The sequence below is a fragment of the Herpailurus yagouaroundi genome, unplaced genomic scaffold (genome assembly GCF_014898765.1).
Source record: "Herpailurus yagouaroundi ecotype Mexico unplaced genomic scaffold, PumYag 186, whole genome shotgun sequence".
NCBI classification, from domain to species: Eukaryota; Metazoa; Chordata; class Mammalia; order Carnivora; family Felidae; genus Herpailurus; species Herpailurus yagouaroundi.
In genome coordinates this window covers 26,695,699-26,716,637 of record NW_024412417.1, presented here as the reverse complement: position 1 = coordinate 26,716,637, position 20,939 = coordinate 26,695,699, and the positions used below count along the sequence as shown (strand labels likewise).

Genomic DNA, 20,939 nt, shown 5'->3' with positions numbered 1-20,939 from the left:
AGAATTCACATGTGCTTAGGCCAAAGCTTGTGTAAACAGTTTCCCAGGTTTGTGCTTTACATAAGGATATTAGTAAACATGAACTATTGGTTCATGATTTTTCTCTGGAGGTACATATTAAAGTCATCTACAGTTATCCTCTTTGCCAAGCTAACTTAAAGAGCAAGAAAGGGTCATTGTCACAACATCCAATTGAGGAAGTTGTACGGAGATGACCGTTCTAGCATAATATTGTAGTATATTTCTCTTTTCTCAAGTCCTCAAAATCCAGCTGTTACCATGACAGGGAATGTGCCTATAACTTTCCATGTGATTTAGTAGCACAAGTGACAACCAGAAAACTCTTACACTATGCCCCATTTTTTTTTTTTGACAAATTTTTCTGCTTTGTAAAATGATCTATGACTCCTGATTTATTTTTGTGTGTGTGTGAAATAATGCTAGGTGCTATCTAGCTCCTTTCCTGTTTTCTTTTTCCTCTTAAACTTCCATTTTTAAAAAATTTTTATCATGGAAATTTAACAGCCAAAAATTAGATTAGTATAATGAACCCCATGCACTGTTGTTTAATTTGAATATGTTGCCAGTTTTATTTCATATGTATTTCCCCAATTCAACCTCCAACACACACTGGATTGTTTTAAAGAATATAGATCTTCCTTTCTCTGTAAATACTTCAGTATGTATCTCTTTTGAGGTAAGGAATTTTTTTTTTTTAATTTTTTTTTTTAACATTTAATTTTGAGAAAGAGAGAGAGCGAGCACAAATTGGGAAGAGGCAGAGAGGGAGGGAGACACAGAATCTGAAGCAGGCTCCAGGCTCTGAGCTGTCAGCACAGAGCCCGACATGGGGCTCGAACCCACGAACCATAAGATCATGACCTGAGCCGAAGTCGGACACTTAACCGACTGAGCTACCCCGGCGCCCCAGGAATTTTCTAAATATATCCATAACAACATCCCATCTTAAAAATACAATATTTCTTTAATGTGATATCCAGTCAGCATTCAAATGTCCCTGTTGACACATAGGCCTTTTTCCCCCCAGTTTAAGTTAGGGTCTGTACACATTCTGTAAGCTGCATTTGGTTGGTATGTTTCAGAAGTCTCTTGTGTTTTTATTGGCATTTGCTAAAAAAAACAAAAAAAACAAAAAAAAACAGATGTTTTGTTTTGAAGCATTTACATTCTGAATTTTCCTGATATTCTACATTGTTTAATGTTACATGTTTTTTATTTAATATTTTTTAAATAATAGAGATTATTTGTTAGAAGAAGAAAGTCTCAGAAAAGCTGGGTAGCTTCAGTGTTCGTAACACCTGTAAGTTTCACAACCCTGATGAAAACTCCTGCCTGTCTAGACCATGCACTTCTAAGTTTTTCCTCTGTATACTCTATTACCTTATGTAGTGATTTCAGCATATTCTGTTTTGCCTGCCGGTCACTTAGGATTTTTAAATAAGCATACAAAATAAATTCCGAATCACTGTTAAAATTCTTAAATTGTAGAGGTGCCTGGGTGGCTCAGTCAGTTAAGCATCCCAACTTTAGCTCAGGTTGGGATCTCACAGTTCACGATCTCACAGTTCATGGATTCGAGCCCTGCATCGGGCTCTGTGCTAACAGCTCAGAGCCTGGAGCCTGCTTCGGATTCTGTGTCTCCCTCTCTCTCTGCCCCTCCCCCACTCATGCTCTGTCTCTCTCCATCTCTCAAAAATGAATAAACGTTAAAAAAAAAACTGAAAGATTCTTTAATTGTATTTAGTATTCTATATTAAGACTTATAAAACATGATAACTTGTGTGCATGTTTTTTCCTTATAGAGAGAATTAGGATTTTATATATATATATATATACACACACACACACACACACATACATATACGTATATATACGTATATGTACATGTATATATATGTATATACGTATATATATGTATATATGTATACGCGTTACAGTAAGACTTGAAACTAAAATGTATTTGAAATTCTTTTAAAGTGACATAGATGTGGCCCAGCAGTTCAGCCTGAACCAGAGTAGAGTGGAAGAAATAACCATGAGAGAAGAAGTTGGGAACATCAGTATTCTACAAGAAAATGATTTTGGTAATAGAGAAACAGATCACTAGACACTAGCTAATGTTAGAATTATGTTGTTGCACTACTAGCAATTTGAAAAAGAAAACCCAGACATATGTTACATTTATGATGACAGAAAAAATTTTATCTCCTGTATTTTCATCAAAAAAAGAATTTGCCTTCCTACCAGTATATGAACCGTCATTTCCATTTATGCACCAAACTTGATTTCGTCTACTCCTGCCCCCCATACACAGTGATAGAATCTATGTATGGATCTGTGTGAAAAGTTTGAATATTGAAGTAATACATTTAAACTAATCACTTTGGAACAATTTCATTATGTACCTACTACTCGTTTTGAATAGTGTGTAAAACAAGTTAGCGGGAGTATTTTCTTGATGAAAACACATTGTAACAAAATCTGAGTATTTATGCAACCTAACCTACATACATAGTTAAATTTACCTGATATATTTAAGATGATGTAAATATGGATCCTACTTTTGAATTTGCTAGTCATGCCCCAGAATCAGTTTATGAAATATAAATGCTAAAGGTTTAAAGTTTAAACTAGATGTTTTAATACTCAAGTAAGACTTCCATAAGTAGATGTGGCATCACAATTATCATAAATCGTTAGGTGCTTTCTTTTATAACAGTGATGTTTGTAACTTTGTTTACCTTATCACTAAAATTTGTTCAGGCGACTTTGGAATGGATGATCGTGAGATAATGAGAGAAGGCAGCGCTTTTGAGGATGACGACATGTTAGTGAGCACTAGCGCTTCTAACCTCCTGTTAGAGCCTGAACAGAGCACCAGCAATCTGAATGAGAAAATTAACCATTTAGAATATGAAGACCAATATAAGGATGACAATTTTGGAGAAGGAAATGATGGTGGTATATTAGGTAGGTCACAACAAGGTGGTTATTTTAACATTTCCTTGTTCAGTTGTGGTGTTTTAGAGCAGTCACTAATTTTATGCCTTAAGCAGCTCTTTGGGTACAGATGTGTGAATTGTGACCATTTGATTTCATTGAAATTCTCTGAAACTAGCCTAAAAATATGATGTACCTGATTTTCTTAAAGGTGCTTGTCTCAGAGTGTTAAGGTTTACTAGTTCTTAAAACTTCTCTATTTGTGTTTGATATCTATATTAAGTAAATATGTTTTAAATAGAGATATGAACCAGAAAATCTAAATTAAGAATGAGAAATTTTTTTGTATATGGTTTTATACTTTCGTATGCTACCTTGAAGAGAAACAGATGGAAGTTGAAGTTTTTTAATTTGGTTGATTTTCATATAATTGTATTTCCTAGTGATTAGCTATTCTTTTAGCATTTCTTTTTCAAGTTATAACTAAATTACATTCCCTATTTCAGATGACAAACTTATAAGTAATAATGATGGTGGTATCTTTGACGATCCCCCTGCCCTGTCTGAGGCAGGTGTGATGTTGCCAGAACAGCCTGCACATGATGATATGGATGAGGATGATAACGTATCAAGTAAGCATTTCCTGTTCAGTGACCTGGACATGATTATATGGTAGCTAGAAAGGTATTTAATGTAGACGACCGTAAACTAAAAGTTCCGGCTTTTAATGAATTGTAAATCTTCTTAAAAACAGTGTTTGGTTCTTATTCTCTTTCATGTTTAACTCTGTCCCTCCACTTTTGTGGCCAGTAGGGTTCACGTCTGGAGCAACTCCTTCATAACTAGAAAAGTGTTGGTTATTGGTACCAGTGGGTTTCTTTCAATTTCTCAAGGGGATTTTGTCCTGCCATTTGTAGGAGATGTATTACATACGCAAGGCTTTTGTGACCAAATTTCTGTTTTTATAGTGGGTGGGCCTGATAGTCCTGATTCGGTGGATCCTGTTGAACCAATGCCAACTATGACTGATCAGACAACACTTGTTCCAAATGAGGAAGAAGCCTTTGCTTTGGAACCTATTGATATCACTGGTGAGCAAACAGACTTTTTCAACATATAAAATTTAGAATATAAGGTCCTAGTTCTGGCTGCTCTTCTCTAATCTGCTACTCTTGTTTTAGATAACTAAGCTTCTTTCTTTTTGTCAGGTATCTATTATAGAATCTTCAGTTATAATCCAGATATCTTACAGAATATCTGTACAGGTCGCTCTGAAATATAGAGAACACGTTTTTTGCTAACGTGTATCTTAGTCTTTGGGGGTTCCCAAAAAAGATCACAGGTAACAATTAGAAAACATTACAAGGCATTTTACAAGATTGATTACCTTCCAAAGTTCTAGGTTCTGTAGAGTTGGGCTACAATCTGGGAAAAGCTAAGCATATTCTTTTTTTATTTTTATTTTTTTTATTTTTTTTTTCTCTTTTTATTTTTTTTATTTTTATTTTTTTATTTATATATGAAATTTATTGTCAAATTGGTTTCCATACAACACCCAGTGCTCATCCCAAAAGGTGCCCTCCTCAATACCCATCACCCACCCTCTTATTTTTATTTTTTTAACTGGAAATGTGATTCTAAAATAAGCACTTTTAGTGCTTATTAAGAAACAAAGCCAAACATACTGGGGTGCTGTTTCTCAATAAAAGGGGCAATTTAAGATTGGTAAATTAGATGTGAAACTAAAATTTCTAGATGGTTTATGGGTACTTTGGGGTGAATACTTGAAATTAGTTACACTATAATTCAGGATACAGCTATCACTTTTAAATAGAACAAGATAAACTTTTTTTCTACCTAAAACTAGAATTTGATCACCAAAAATTGCCTTGGGCTTCTGGTATATAAAGAGTGCTTGGTAGACATCTATTTAGAAACTGCAAATAGAACAAAGAACAAGTCTTTATCCCATAGAACTTAAGTACTAATTAGGGGAGCAGGAGTAAGTACAATATGTACTGTATTAGTGACCGATTTTGTAGAGAGCCAAAAATAAGGCAAAATAGGTACACCGCACTGGTTAAAATAGGATAATCAGAGGGCGCCTGAGTGGTTCAGTTGAGCGTCCAACTTCGGCTCAGGTTGTAATCTTGCAGTTTGTGAGTTTGAGCCCCACATCAGGCTCGTTACCGTCAGCCTGTCAGCACAGAACCCACTTGGGATCCTCTGTCCCCCTCACTCTGCCCCTCCCCCCTGACTTGCACTCTCTAAAAAAATAGTAAAAAAAAAATAATAATAATAATCAGGATTTGCAGTCTGTTTTAAGAACTTCAACTTTCAGAGACGGGAACTCAGTAGCTGGAGAATAAGTGTTGTACAGGGGCTGTCACTGTATAACATCTTTTTGAATCTTGAATTCTGAACTCCCTGAATGTTTTATGCATAAAAATCGTGGAGGTATAACATTTCTGACAGGATGTGATGTTGAGGAATTTGTAGCCTAAGAAATTGAGAGAATGCTGCCTACTTTGCTGAGTTTTTGGTAAGGATTACGAGTGAGTGTACAGGCAGGATTGAGAGTAGAGCTCCAGGTCCATCTGGGTGTGGGCTTTTGTTTTACTTCATCAGTCTGCTTGTACAAGTGCCATATGTGACTTGTAACTTCTCCACTAAAAATCATAATTGCAACCATTTACAGAAGACTAAGTATTTTACAACTCCTATAAGTGGTTGGCATTATTTCAAGTGAGAAAATAAAGGGATAAGCAAGATGAAGTTAACTTTTCTAAGTGGTCACTTGGGTAATAATAAATTACAAAACCCAGTTCTTGAGCCCAGATCTGAATCAAGTATGATAGGTTCCTTTTTACACTGTAAACCTACATGGGAAAAATATATTGGCACTTGAATTATTTTACTCATTTTGTGCCTAAAGTCTATAAATATTCATTCAGCAAATTTTTATCAAGCACCTATTGTGTATGCCAGTCTCTATTCTACATGGTACTGCAGAAACATAAGTTAAAATGGATTCTGCCCTCTTGATGTTTTTCTACCAGGTGTATAGAAAAGCAGGGATACAATGAGACCAACTCTGGTGGCTCTTTATTTCATGATGGCCTCACAGGAAAATGACCTTATTTTCTTCTATCATTCCAGTCAAAGAAACAAAAGCCAAGAGGAAGAGGAAGCTGATTGTTGATAGTGTCAAAGAGTTGGATAGTAAGACCATTAGAGCCCAGCTCAGTGATTATTCTGATATTGTTACTACTTTGGATCTGGCACCGCCCACCAAGAAATTGATGATGTGGAAAGAAACAGGGGGAGTGGAAAAACTCTTCTCCTTACCTGCTCAGCCTTTATGGAATAACAGACTACTGAAGGTAATAGAGTTTGCAGAATTTTTTTAAGTTAATTTTTAAAACTTTTGAATCATTTTCGATCAAGTATTTTCAACTATATGGCACTTTTTTTTACTTAAATCACAATATACTGAACATAACCTATCGGAAAGATTGTGTTGACACCTGCATTTCTAAAAGATGCAGAAGGAATTTTTTCTGTATGAAAAAGCTGCTGTGGTTTTTAATAATTCTCTCTCCTCAACCTCTCTCTGATAAATTACTAATTCTATTACCTTAGCATACACTGTGCTTCAAGTCTACAATCCTTAGATACCGCTTTCAAGCCAAACCATGGCGTGGTTCTCCTTTTCCTGGAATAAAGAATTCTCTGATGGGGCGCCTGGGTGGCTCAGTCCACTGAGCGTCCAACACTTGGTTTCCACTCTGGTCACAATTTCATGGTTTGTGGGTTTGAGGCCTGCTTGGGATTCTCTCTCTTTGCCCTTCCCCTGCTTGTGCACTTGCTCACTCTCAAAACAAAACAAAACAAAACTATCTGGCTTTAAATTTATTTAATAAGAATTACTTTCATCTCTAGGCTCTTTTCTACTCATTTTAGGTTCCATACTATTCCAAAACAAGGTCCAAAAGTGGAGAATGCTGAGTGAAGCAGTACTATTAGACTGTTATTCTAAAGTTGAAATATGCATAGAATTGATTTTACGATAGATATTACTAGAAAGTATTTCAGAGCAGCAATGCTATTGTAAAATTTATTTATTGGAATCTGAGTGATGGAATTATTTGGAAGAAAGTCTTTAAGGTATTTCTACTCTTTGACTTAGTGATCTCATTATTAGGAAAATTCCTAAGGAAGTAATTCAAAATATGGAAAACCGTTTCTGTGAGTATGGTCCATTACAGTGTTTGCAATAGAGCAACAACAAAATAGCAAAAAAATGGTTCAAATGTGGTATGTACACGTGTACATATATATCTCCACTCTGTGGAATATTAAAAATTAAAAGTGATAGTATTATATGGAAATCTTATTAACTAAGTGAAAAAAAAACAGTATGTAAAACCACTTGGTATGTTTCCAGTTAGAGTAAGTGTATGAATATGAAAATAAACTGCAGGCAAACAAATTTAAAATTTTAGTGTTCTCTCCAGGTTATAGGATAGTGGATAGTTTTTCTTTATTGATTTTTCTGAAATTGCTGTACTTAATAATTTGTTAACCTGTATTTAAAAATTAAGACGGAATGAAGTGTGGATTTAACGTGAAGTAGAAATCATACAACTATATTAAAATGTACTTAATGGAAAATAGAAATGTCAGTGGTGGATTTTAATATGATTTTTATTTTATAATTGAGATTTTTTTTTTCCCTAGCTCTTTACACGCTGTCTTACACCACTAGTACCAGAAGATCTTAGAAAAAGGAGGAAAGGAGGAGAGGCTGATAATTTGGATGAATTCCTCAAAGAATTTGAAAATCCAGAGGTTCCCAGAGAGGACCAGCAGCAGCAGCACCAGCAGCGTGATGTTATCGGTATGTTCTGTTAGAATAGTTCCTTGATGACTTACCTGTATATTGGCAGAGTAGAAGAAATCGGGAACAAAGGGGTATACTCAAATTTTTGGACCTGGAAATACATTCCTTACTATAGCGTTCGATTTCTTTGTTAAATATAAGCTTTCTGTTTTTGGAAAGGTTTAAAGTAGGACTGGCTGAGTAATCTTCTGCTAAAAGGATTATCCTGCATTGGGTTGGAGGTGGTGAAACTTGTCCTTTTAAGGCCCTTTTCCACCTTTAAATGTATTGACAACTTGAGCAATATTTGTTGGGGGGAGAGGTGGTAAAAATTTATTTGGCCTTCTTCATTAGAGAAAAAGTACTCTTAATATATTAATATTAAAAGTAAATTCTCTAAAATATTATTAAAGACTGTATTATCCACATGTCCTCTTCATATGACCAATTGCAGATGAGCCCATTTTGGAAGAACCAAGCCGCCTCCAGGAGTCCGTGATGGAGACCAGCAGGACAAACTTGGATGACTCAGCCATGCCCCCACCGCCTCCCCAGGGAGTGAAGCGAAAAGCAGGACAAATTGACCCAGAGCCTGTGATCCCTGTAAGTAAGCATATCAGTCATTAAGAATTTTAGATCCCTAGTAATAAGGTTATCTAAGGAGCTCTTATGAAGTATTAATGGCAGGGAATGGGTCTAGAGAGAAAGAATGGCAACCGAAGATGTGAACACAGTGTGCCCTAAGTGGGAGAAGATATCTGGGAGTTTGAGCCTTTCTGACTCTTCTTAGATAGTTTTGTTTCAGAGGGGCCTAACATGACCATCCTTGGTTAATGTGAAATCCTTGATTCTGAACTTGGGTCCAGTTTATTATTTATTTAATTTTCTTTCTCAGGCAATAGTCCAGGTGAATCTGACAATTCTAGATTAAAGATGAAAATCATTATATAGAACCTGTTAAATTCTTTAAGTATCAAATATGTCATGAGTAAAGTGGTTTGTCACTTTTGTAATTAACACCTAGTTCCAGGTGTCTGGCCAGTTTTTTAATAGGTTTTCTTCTTGTCAGCAAGATTGAACAGTTTTTTCCAGTTTGACGGATACAAATGACATACTTATTACTTTACAGTATACAACATAATGATTTGATATTATGGAATCATTTCCCAACACACATACATATATATATTGTCTTACATGATTCTTTTTTTCTTGTCCTGAGAACTTGTAAGATCACCATACTGTGTTAGATCTCCAGAACTTACAACTGTAAGTTTATACTGTTGGACCATCTTCTTAACCTCTAGTAACTACTGTTGTACTCTTTTATGAATTAACCTTTTTTTATTCTACCTGTGAGAGCATACAGTATCTGTCTTTCTCTGACTTACTTCAAGTAGCATAATGCCTTTATAGTCCATCCATGTTGTTACAAAAGGCAGGATTTTCTTTCTCGTGGTAAATATTCCATAGTATATGTATTATATCTTCTTTATCCATTAATGGACACATTGTTTTCATGTCTTGGCTGTTATAAATAATGCTGCAGTGAACATGAGGGTGCAAATAACTGTTGAAGGTGGTGATTTCATTTCTGTTGGATAAATACCCAGAAGTGGAAGTGCTGTTCTAATCTTTTAAGGAACCTTCATACAGTTTTCCATAGTGGCTGCACCAACAGTGCACAAGGGTTTCTCTTTTGATGCTAGTCATTCTAACAGTGTGAGGGGATCCTTCATTGTGGTTTTGATTTGCATTTCCTTGCTTCAAAGATGTTGAGCACCATTTCATGGACCTTTTGACCATCTCTAGGGTCTTTGGAAAATGTTTATTCACCTCCTGTGTCCATTTTTGAATCAAACTGGTTTTATTTTTGCTCTTGAATTGTGTGAATTCTTTATTAGGGATATTAACCCCTTATCAGATAAATGATCTGCAAAGATTTTTTTCCATTCTATAGACTGCCTTTTCCTTTTATCCGTAGCATCCTTTGCAGAGCTTTTTAGTTTGATGTAGGTCTATTTGTGCTTTTATTGCCAAGACCTATTTTGAGGAGCTTACCCATCCTATGTTTTCTCCTAGTAGTTTTGTGGTTTCAGATCTTACATTCAAGTCTTTAATACATTTTGAGTTGATTTGTGTGTGTGGTGTAAGATAGGGGTCCAGTTTTTCCAGAACCACTATTGAAATAAGATTTCCACGTTGTAGGCTATATACATGGGTTGATTCTTGGGCTCTCTATTCTGTTCCAGGTTCCTGTAGTATGAGACCGTTTTAGGCTGTCTTATTAAATAATCAGAATATACTTGTCATGAAGTAACATCTGGCTACCCTTAAGTTCATGTAGGATAGGAAAACTAAAATAAGTATAAAGGGAGTAAGGTGTAGTGTGAGGCTCCCTAATCCTAAGTTTATAGAATAAATCTGGGCAAAAGGATGATTTTTTATAACCTTAGGCTCTTGGTTCAGCCTCCATCAGGAGGTTTTGGCAGAAGATTCCTCTGCCAATTTTAAGAACTAGTTTCCTGTGCCCTCTGATGGTAGAGTTGTCAAGGAGAGCATCTTCCTGTATGAGCTCAGGAATGAGGGTGGAAACAGGTATCAAGAGAGTTACTCTAGTACTACTGTCCTGGAGGAACTTGTTTTGTAATGTTCTTCACTGTTTACATTAAGCCTGTGAGAGGAAGGATATTCAAGAGATGGACTCAGAAAGATAGTCTCCTCATTCCTTTAATTTGCTGCCAGTAAGAGCTCCAAGGCAAGCCCATGCTTAGTTGTAATAATCTTAAGACAGTTGTATGTAGTAATGGTTGATAGTACAGGCTATTTAACGTTAAAGCCTTTTTGTGTTGCCTTAGAGTTAGTGGGTGGGTCTGTTTTGTATGGTTTTTCCTAAAATGCTACTAGACAAAGCTCTGGGGGTTTTCTGTTCCTGGTTTTTCTTGTGATTTACAACTTGCTCACATGGACTTTATAGGTATTTGATGCCTAAAAAGTAAGTATAAGAACACAACACTTCTATGATTAATTTCTTCTGTACCCTAATGTTAAAGCTCTTTAAGAAGAACAGATCATCAAGTTTTGGTTTTAAGGAAGTATGGCAATATGACCCAGTATTTCTTTCTACTGTTTCAGCCCCAGCAGGTAGAGCAGGTGGAAATCCCCCCTGTAGAGCTGCCCCCAGAAGAGCCTCCAAATATCTGTCAGTTAATTCCAGAGTTAGAACTTCTACCAGAGAAAGAGAAGGAGAAAGAGAAGGAGAAGGAAGATGATGAGGAGGAGGAGGTAAGGAAATATTGGAAAAGATCTGATGAATAAATTCCCATCCCAGATTTAGCAAAAATCTTAAAACAGCTCTCTTTTACTTCTCATATTAGAGCTAAGGTAATTGATGTTGAGCATCACAGTGATGAAAAATGTTCACACATAAACAAAATTTAACCAAATTCTTAATGATCTGGATCATCATTAAGAACATCAAGTTTTATGCTCTGCTATACCTCATTGTTTCCCTTGTGGGCTTTTGAAGGACACACGACTGCCCTCTCACTGATTTCTTAAAGTCTAGGTGGTTTGTACCTGCTTTTATTATCTTGTGGCCAATTCTTACTATTAGTGTCTGCCTCTGGTATGACCTCGCTCTCTGTGGCCTGGAAATCACATAACCATTTTCCATGAGTTTTGTTTTCATTAGATTGGGGTGAGATGTGACTTGGCTAAAAGAAAGGTTTGAATGGCTTTATTTTTTTAAAAGAAGAGGTGCTTTGAGAATGGCTTTTCTTGGCTGTTTGGGGTCTTTCTGGACCTTTGAAGCTGTTCTAGGTAACTTAGGATTTATTATTTTGATGCTGTCAGATATTTTAAATTTACAATAAAAATGTTAATATCTTCCAGGAAGTTTAAATTTCTTCTAAGACTAAAGGTTATGGATTGGGTATATATTTTCATGAGTATCTGTATTTATAATTTATCATCATTATGCCAACCATAGATTTTATAACCATTTAGTGCTTGAGTACCACCTTTTTTTACAGTCAGGATTTAGCCCCAGAGCTGCTACTCTTTTTATGCACTAATGTATGCCACATTATCTCAGACTGTGTTGAGTCAGTATTTAAAATTCTTGTGCATTTTATTATGTATGAAGCTGTAAACTCCCGGTTCTTGGAAATGGGGTATGTAGTTCCGGCATAGCAGGTCTCAGCAGTCGCTCCATGCCAGCTTCACAGAAGACAGGTCTGCAGGTGACTGGGAGCCAGGCAGCTCAAGCAAAATCAAGTATTAGCCCATTTCTTTTAAAACACTATCCAGACCAGTAGTACTTCCTCATCTGCTAATCTGTATGCTCTTTGGTACTAGTCCGCAAGGAGATGAGCTATATATTCAGTTAAGTGTTTGCTTACAGGTACAGAAGACTTTCTTCTCTAAGTTAGGCAAGTTCATACTAGACACAGATATTTTCTGTTACTCAATACACAATTTAAATTAGACCTTTCAGGATAAAGGAAATAATTCATTTTGCAGAACACTTTTGTCAGCTTTTTTATGTGTCGGGTGGGGTCATTTTCATTCAGGATGAAGATGCTTCCGGAGGTGATCAGGATCAAGAAGAAAGAAGATGGAATAAAAGGACTCAGCAGATGCTTCATGGTCTTCAGGTACGTGTGCCAGTCCAGACTTAGAAAGACTTGAGTGAAAACTTGACATTGCTCCCTCAAAAAGCAACATGGTATAACCAGAAAGTCTACGTTTGTGACACTTTTTCCAGCACAACGTATTCCAATACATATGCCAAGAGTAAGCCTGGGCTGCCTCAGTCCATTAAGTGTCCAGCTCTTGATATCTGCTCAGGTCATAATCACACAGTTTGTGGGATCAAGCCCTGTGTCAGGCTCCACGCTGCCTCTCCCCCTCCAAACAAATAAGGCCTTAAAAAAGAAAGAGTAAGCCTGGAAAGCATCTAGGTGAACACTTTGCAGTGGTTATGCTGCAAAGGTAAACTGGTGGTGGCTTATAGAATTCCTCTGTGTGTCTGCTGCTTTTTAGTGATCGTTGAATGTATTTGTTGGATCATTATTTGAGCATCTGTGAAATACCAGGCATGTTGCTTAAGGTTTCCCAAAATAGAGTCAAAGGATCGAGAGATTTTAAAAATAAGCTGAGGGGCGCCTGGGTGGCTCAGTCAGTTAAACACCTGACTTTGGCTCAGAGCCTGCTTCGGATTCTGTGTCTCCCTCTGCCCCTCCCCCACTCATTCTGTCTCTCTCAAAGACATTAAAAAAAATAAGTTGAAATCTTAGGAAGAGTTAGTGCTCAGTTTTACTATCGTATCACATTTGCTTTTCCCCTTTACCTTCACTATTGAAAAAAGTCCACTCCCACCAGAATACATAGTATACTCTTCCTAGTATCCAAAATTAGCATCTTTTTAAAATTAGCACTTTACTGGGGCTGTCGGTTCAGTGTCCAACTTCAGCTCAAGTCATAATCTCACAGCTCATAAGTTCCGAGCCCCACATCAGGCTGTGCTGACAGCTCAGGGCCTGGAGCCTGCTTCCAATTCTGTGTCTCCCTGTCTCTCTCTGCCCCTCCCCTGCTCTGGCTCTCAAACATTAAAAAAAAAAAAAAATAGCACTTACCTGTGAGATTACTTTAATTCTTCCTTTGTTTTATTTCAGCGAGCTCTTGCTAAAACTGGAGCTGAATCTATCAGTTTGCTTGAGTTATGTCGAAACACAAACAGAAAGCAAGCTGCAGCAAAATTCTACAGTTTTTTGGTTCTTAAAAAGCAACAAGCTATCGAGCTGACACAGGAAGAACCATACAGTGACATCATTGCAACACCTGGACCAAGGTTCCACATTATTTGAGCAGCTAGAAGCATTATAGCTAGTGTTCATTTCACTAGTGTATACAAATTGCCCCCATGTGTAGGGCACACAAAACCCTTTGAGAAAATTTAGATTTTTGTCTGTACAAAGTCTCTGCCTTTTTCTTCATTTTCCAGTATTTTAAATTTATCAGTTTCATCTTTAAGGGAAACTGCTTATATGGATGTGTTTGTGTTCTGATGGAGAAACAAGCACACCCGAGGACCCAGAAGATCATTTTAACAGTTCAGAACAGTTGTGTGCAATATTGGCGCATGTGATGATGAGTAGCAGTTGAAAGTCGGGATTTTTATCTTAGTTCTCCATTATTGCATTGGAAAGGAAAACATGTCAGGAAAAAAACGCTGGACAGTTTAAGAACTATGGTGTGAGTCTTTGACAGAAGTCATCTTTTCCCACTAGTAACACTGGCAATTTTAACACCTATTTTTAGAGATGGTGCCCAAAACAAATTGTCCTCTTGAGATACATTTTAAAGTGTAATTCCGTAATGACCAAGAGGGCACGTGAAATTGTGCTATATATAAGTAAAACCCTTCAGCTACAAAATGATAGAACTTGGTTTAAATTGTTCTATTTTGTAAGTCATTCCATTTGAAACTTTTTAATGAACCTGACTATCCTGAAATCTGTTGTTTTAGTGAGGCTCTCAAATGAGCCAAAGTAGACTTTTTAGAGTAGAATAAATATAAAAACATTTTATAACTTTCCAGAAGCTATAAATCAAAGTTTTAAAAAGATGTTTGGATATATTTGAGTATTCAGATCATGAAAATAGAAATTGCTATGCCAACTAAAAGGACAGACTGATGGGAAATTATACACCTGGTTGACTTAGCCCTTAAGCAGACAATGCTGTTAATAACTAATGGCTTCTCTGATATTTATTACAAGTTTTAGTACTGATCTTTTCCCAATGCTGCACACTCCTATGTTTGGAACTTTATTTTTAATGGCTTTGCAACAGAAATCCTATATCCGGTTTCCTGTAATTTAAGAAAAACATCCAAATAAAGGCTTTATTATTAACAGACCAGATAGCACCAGAAATAATGTGACTATTATGATTCTCAAAATATGTCTTAACTTTTTAGGGCAAAATTACACTGAAAGTTCTAGCTTAAATGTTGGCACTTTTGTGGAAAAAAATCACTTTTCAAACTCAGACTTCAGTGTATACCCAATAATTTTAAATTATGTGAAATGTTTTAAATTAGTGAACTCGTAATTACTGTTTTGATGATTCAGTTTCTTGAGAATGGTAATTGTATAAAATTGCTATTGCAGCTTTATTTTCAATATGTGCCTGTAAACCATGGATTTTTCTCCCTTTGTAAAAAGTCATTGTAGATAATTGAATGTTTGATTATAGAAAGGTCATTAGTTTCTTGTTAACACATTTTGTTAGTCTGGTTTTGTTGCTTATCGGGTTTAATATTGTTCTTGAAAATAGTTGATGCTATGTTATGTATAACTTTTCTAATAAAAGTTGTGTTATAAGCTGTAAATTTTGGAGTATTTTGTTGATCGTGTTCCCCAGGAAAATGTTAATTATGCCTCATCTTTTGCCTTCTCTAGAATAATTGTTCATACAGATAGTGAATTTTTCAAGTCTTGGGTTAAAAAAATGAAAGATCAGTGTCCTTGTCAACAGAAGGGCCATATGATCTGAAACTTGGGTAGATATACAGTAATGATATATATTAGCATGTAATTAAAATGAAAGTAACCAATAGCTAGTGCTGAGGAATCTTTGGGGCACAGATATATCCCTGTAACTGCTAAGTACCTGCAAATTATGACGTGCCTATTGGTATATGCCCTTGCAGCCCTAAACAAAGCCGATGAACTGGAGGCTTCCTGAGCCCATCTGAGAAAGCTACTGAAAGCCAGGGCATTCAGTAATTTGACATGTCCCTACCTGTGCACATTCAGCCTTACCCTGTTCCCAACTGTGAGCTTTAAGAAACTAAGATGGTTTAAGCCTTGCTAAATCTTAAGCATTAGTTTACTGCTGTTTGTAATAGGAAAACCAGTGTTTACTAAGCACCTATTGTACTCAAACCCAAACATTCTTCAATTTGAGGCTCACCACCTATGGTAAAACAGACTAGGGGAAAATTATAACCTAATGTGAAAGTGATGGAGTCTAGAATACAGCATGCCAAAATATCTGGGAATGGTCCAGAAAACGTCCCAGAAAATAAAAATCTTTTGGCCAACATTTAAAAGATAGAAAATAACTTAGATTTAGGGTCCAAGATGGCAACGTAGAAAGATCAACTCCCCTCCTCCAGGAACACACCAAATCTATGCCTATTTATAGGACCGTTGTTCCTGAAGAAGAGGGCTGGACGACACCTTCACAAGAGAGACCACATACAGAAGCAAGAGGCAGACAGGACAACAAGGGAATCAGATGCTATGAATGGTGATGGGAGGGATAGTACTGAGGGACTGACTGCAGATTCATCTGCCCTGGGGCACAGAAAAGGAGCCATCGTGTAAAAGAGCAACGAGTATATAAAAGATCCAGCCCTAGAACCCTGCCAAATGGTGGGAGAACTGCTGGAACTCTCTGGGTATGAGGGGTTTACATTCCCACTCTACCTTGATTAAGGGCACAGTCCCTGCACCATAGCCAGCCAGTTCCCTCAATGACCCCTGGGACATTTCTTATAAGGAAATGTCCGCACACCTCTCCTGGATATCCTGGGGCACAGACAAAATAAAGTTTGAAAGACCAGAAAATAAAAGAGGCAGCCCCACAACTCCACTGAACAGCAAGGAAGCTGCTGGAACTCTCCCAAGTCAGAAAGGTTGTCAAAGCACCATGGTTTACGTTCCCCCCTACACTTTGGTCAGAAGGGAAGGCCTGGGTGCCCTAGCCAGCTTACCACTTCGATGAGCCCCAGGCCCTTAACCTAGAGTAGTCCCAAGAGCTAAATGAAACATAAGCAATATGCCTGATAAAGAGTTAAGTGATCATAAAAATGCTTTCTGGACTGGAGAAAAAGAGTGGAAGAACTCAAGAGTTGCAACAAAGAGGTAGATAATATGAAAAAGCCAACTAGATTTGAATACAATAACAGTGAAAAGTACACTAGAGGGAATCTGTAACAGATTAGCAGATGCAGAACAAATTAGCAATCTAGAAAATGGGGTAAAGGAAGTCAGCACCCAAGCTGAACAGCATAAAGAGTTTTTAAAAATAAAGATATGTTAAGTGATTTCTTGGACATCAACAGAACATTCACATTATAGAAATCCCAGAAGGAGAAGAGCGAGAAAAAGGAGGAAAACTAACTTAAATATACAGCTGAAAATTTCACTAACCTAGGAAACAGAGATCTAGTTCAGGAAGCAGAGAGTTCCAAACAAGATGAACCCAAGGAGATCCACACCACAACATGTAATAATTAAAATGTTAATGGTTAAAGATAAAGAGAATTCTTTAAACAGTAAGAGAGAAGCAAAAGATTGTATGCAAGAGAAACCCCATAAGACAGCTAAATTTTCAGCAGAAAATTTTCATGCCGAAAGAGAGTGGAATGATATATTCAAAGTGCTGGGAGGAAAAAACCTACAACCAAGAATATTTGACCTAGCAACATTCAGAATTGAAAGACAAAGACTTTCCCAGGTAAATAAAAGTTAAAAGCACATCACCACTAAATTGGCCTTATAACAAATGTTAAAGAGACTTCTCTAAGAGGAAAAGTCCATAATTAGACATAATAAAAATATGAATAAAAAAGATATAAAAACATGACATACACATAAAAATGTGGAGAAGTGAGTAAAAAATTATTTTAGAATATGTTTGAAGCAAAATGACAATAACTTAATAGAGATTGCTACGTACTTAAGATGTTATTTATGAAACTCTTGGTAACCACAAACCCAAAACCAATAACAGATGCACAAAAAAATAAAGCCAAACATAACGCTACAGAAAGTCATTTTTTAAAAAAGGCAAGAGAAGAGACAACTACAAAAACAACCTGAAAACAATTAACAAAATGCCAATAAGTACATACCTAATAATGATTACTTTAAATGTAAGTGGTCTAAGTGCTCCATTCTAAAGACACAGAGTGGAATGTCTTAAAAACACAGGACCCATCTATGTGCTACCTACAGAAAGACCCACTTCAGACCCAAAGACATACAGACTGAATGTGAAGGTATGAAAAGATATTTCATACAGGTGAAAGCAAAAAAAAAAAAAAAAAAAGCCAGGGTAGCAGGTCAGCAATACTTATATCAGGCAAAATACACGTTAAGACAAAGATTGTAACAAGAGACTAAAGCTATTACATAATGATAAAGGAGCCAATCCAATAAGAGGATATAACAAAAAATATCCATCCAACATTGGAACACCTAAATACATAAAGCAAATATTAACAGACATATAGAGAAATTACCAGTAACAACACGAGTAGGGGACTTTGATACTCCACATGTCCATGGACAGATTTTTCAGTCAGAAAATAAGGAAACTGTCTTTGAGTGACACATTAGACCAGACGGACCTAACATATATATAGAATATTCCATCCCAAAACAGAATATACAATTTTTTCCGTTGCATATGGAACATTCTCCTGGATAGATCATGTTAAGCCACAAAACAAGTCTCAACAAATTTATATGTGACCCAGACTAATGCCATGTTGGACAAATCTAACATGAGGACCTTTCTGTGACCAAAAATATTCTCAAGTACAGCTCCTCCCACCCTGATTCTTCTCTTTTGCTTTACCACACCCTTAAGTACACACTCAGGGCATAATGTTCTTGATCTATTTTGGAGATAGGACTTACTAAATCCCACAGTATCCACCAGAAATTATTAGGATGGACAAATGACTTCAGTAAAGCTGCAGGAAACAATTAATATAGAGAAATCTGTTGCATTTCTATACAGTAATACTGATGTAACAGAAAGAGAAATTAAGAAAACAATCCCATTTACAGTTGCATCAAGAAGAATGAAACACACAGGAATAGATTCAACTATGGAGGAGAAAGACCTATATTCTGAAAACTGTAGAACACTGATGAGAGAAATTGAGAATGACACAAATGGGAAGATATTCTGTGATAATGGATTGGAAGAATACTGTTACAATGGAATAGAAAAATAATATCATTACAATGTCTATATTACCCAAGCAATCTACAGATTCAATGCAATCCCTATCAAAATACCAACAGTATTTTTCACAGAACTAAAACAATCTTCAAAGTTATATGGAAGCACGAAACACCTAAATAGCCAAAGCAATCTTGAGAAAGAAGAACAAAACTAGAGATATCATAATTCCAGATTCTGAGGTACATAACAAAGCTGTAGTAATCAAGATAGTATGGTACTGGCACAAATATACAGACACATATATCTACAGAACAGAATAGCAAGCCCAGAAATAAACCCACCATTTTATGATCAATTAGTCTACGGCAAAAGAGGCAAGAATATACAATGGGAAAAAGATAGTCTCTTCAATAAATGGTGATGGGAAAACTGGACAGCTATATGAAATAAATTCAAACTGGACTGATTTTTTGCATCATACACAAAAATAAACTCAAAATGGATAAAGTCCTAAATGTAAAATCTGAAACTATAAAACTAGAAAAAAACATAGGTGGTAATCTCTTTGACATCAGCTTTAGCAACATTTTTCTAGATATGTCTCCTTAGGCAAGGGAAAACAAAATTAAAAATAAACTATTGGACTCCACCAAACTAAAAAGACTTTGCATAGCAAAGGAAACCATCAACAAAACAAAAAGGCAACCTGCTGAATGGGAGAAGATATTTCCAAATGACATATCCAAAAAAGGGTTAACATCTAAAATACATAAAGAATGAGAGGAGGGGCCAAGATGGTAGAACAGCATGGAAGGTTTTTTTTGCATCTCTAGTCCCTGAAATGCAGCCATATCAACACTAAACCATCTTGCACACTGAGAAAACTGATTTGAGGATTAACACAACAATCTGTACAACCTGAACCACAGAACTCATCAGGTATGTGGTGCAGAGAGATGAATGGGGGAGAGAGAAACCATGGAGGACAGGGAGCTGTTTTTGCTTGTGGAGAGAGGACAGACACTGGGGGACTCCACCCCGAAAGCAGCTGGAGAAAAGTGGAAGAGTGGCAACAGTTACAGGGATTGAACTAAAATGGGAGAAAGGAGAGGGTTTAAATTCCATTAAGATTTTATAAACCAGGGAAGTACAGAGTCTGAAACTCCACAGCTGGACACCTGGCAGTGCCCTGGTGGGAAGGGCAAAACTCCAGGTATGGATAGGGAGGTCCAAGGAGTCCTAGGACCACAATGAGAGTGGCAGTTCCCCTTCTGGGAAGACATTTGGTAGAGGCTATGTGTGGCCTCCCCTCAAACAAAGGTCCCAGTGGACCCCAGAGACAACCACATTTGCTGGTATTGGAACAAGGATGTTAAGGGGGAAGGCTGGTGCCAGATGTGTGTTGAGATTTACCATAATCCCTGAAGTGCTGCTGCTACATGATCATGCAAACTTTTTCTGGAGTGGCTGGCATCCAGCCGCAGTCTCTGGGCATGGATTGCCAGCAGCATGGCCCGGGGAATGTTGCTGGGGGCAGGCGAGCACCTGGTCATTGCTCAGCAAGACCCTCCCCCAGAGGGAGGGAGGTGCCGCCTGGCGGGCTGATGGCTTGGTCACAGACAATGTAGAAGTAGTGGTGAGTGGACGGAAGCCAGAGAAAAAGGAGGGGTGCTCGATTGCCAGTTAGGGAGAGAACAGAGTTCTGAACTAGAGACTGGGTAGCTGGGTGGTGCCATTTTCACCCCTCCTGCACATGTGCATACATGCCTACACGTGCCACAACAATCCACCCAGTAAGCCGAGCAGCACCCTCTAGTGGAGAATAGAGCCGTTACACTAAGCCGTGCCCAGCTAGGCCAACCTCACTCTTGAGGAACCCCACAAGTCTCTCCCTCTGCTTAGTTTACAGACTATAAAGTGCTTCATATTTTGACTTCTAGGGGAAACTGGATGTAAGTTCAATCGTATTTCATTCTGTTTACTGATCCATCTATTCAATTTTTTTCTTTTTCTATTCTTGAATACAGAAAGAAAAAAATATTTTTAATTTCCATTTTTATTAAAAAGATTTTTCTTTAATTTTTTTCTACTATATTTTTTA

The 20,939-nt window shown here is 37.0% G+C and overlaps 1 protein-coding gene across 2 annotated transcripts in view; it reads left to right on the top strand.

The window, feature by feature from the left end:
- RAD21 (RAD21 cohesin complex component) overlaps positions 1-15,242 on the top strand; it is a 29,924-nt gene extending 14,682 nt beyond the window's left edge. For both annotated transcript variants that reach the window (XM_040494284.1, XM_040494285.1), the window contains exons 5-14: positions 1,999-2,105; positions 2,785-2,991; positions 3,468-3,593; positions 3,930-4,052; positions 6,121-6,344; positions 7,702-7,861; positions 8,298-8,446; positions 10,979-11,128; positions 12,418-12,501; positions 13,522-15,242. In XM_040494284.1, coding sequence (XP_040350218.1) covers positions 1,999-2,105; positions 2,785-2,991; positions 3,468-3,593; positions 3,930-4,052; positions 6,121-6,344; positions 7,702-7,861; positions 8,298-8,446; positions 10,979-11,128; positions 12,418-12,501; positions 13,522-13,713 — 1,522 coding nt within the window. In that variant the 3' untranslated portion in view covers positions 13,714-15,242. The remainder of the gene's footprint in view (positions 1-1,998; positions 2,106-2,784; positions 2,992-3,467; positions 3,594-3,929; positions 4,053-6,120; positions 6,345-7,701; positions 7,862-8,297; positions 8,447-10,978; positions 11,129-12,417; positions 12,502-13,521) is intronic.
- Positions 15,243-20,939: the final 5,697 nt, after the last annotated feature.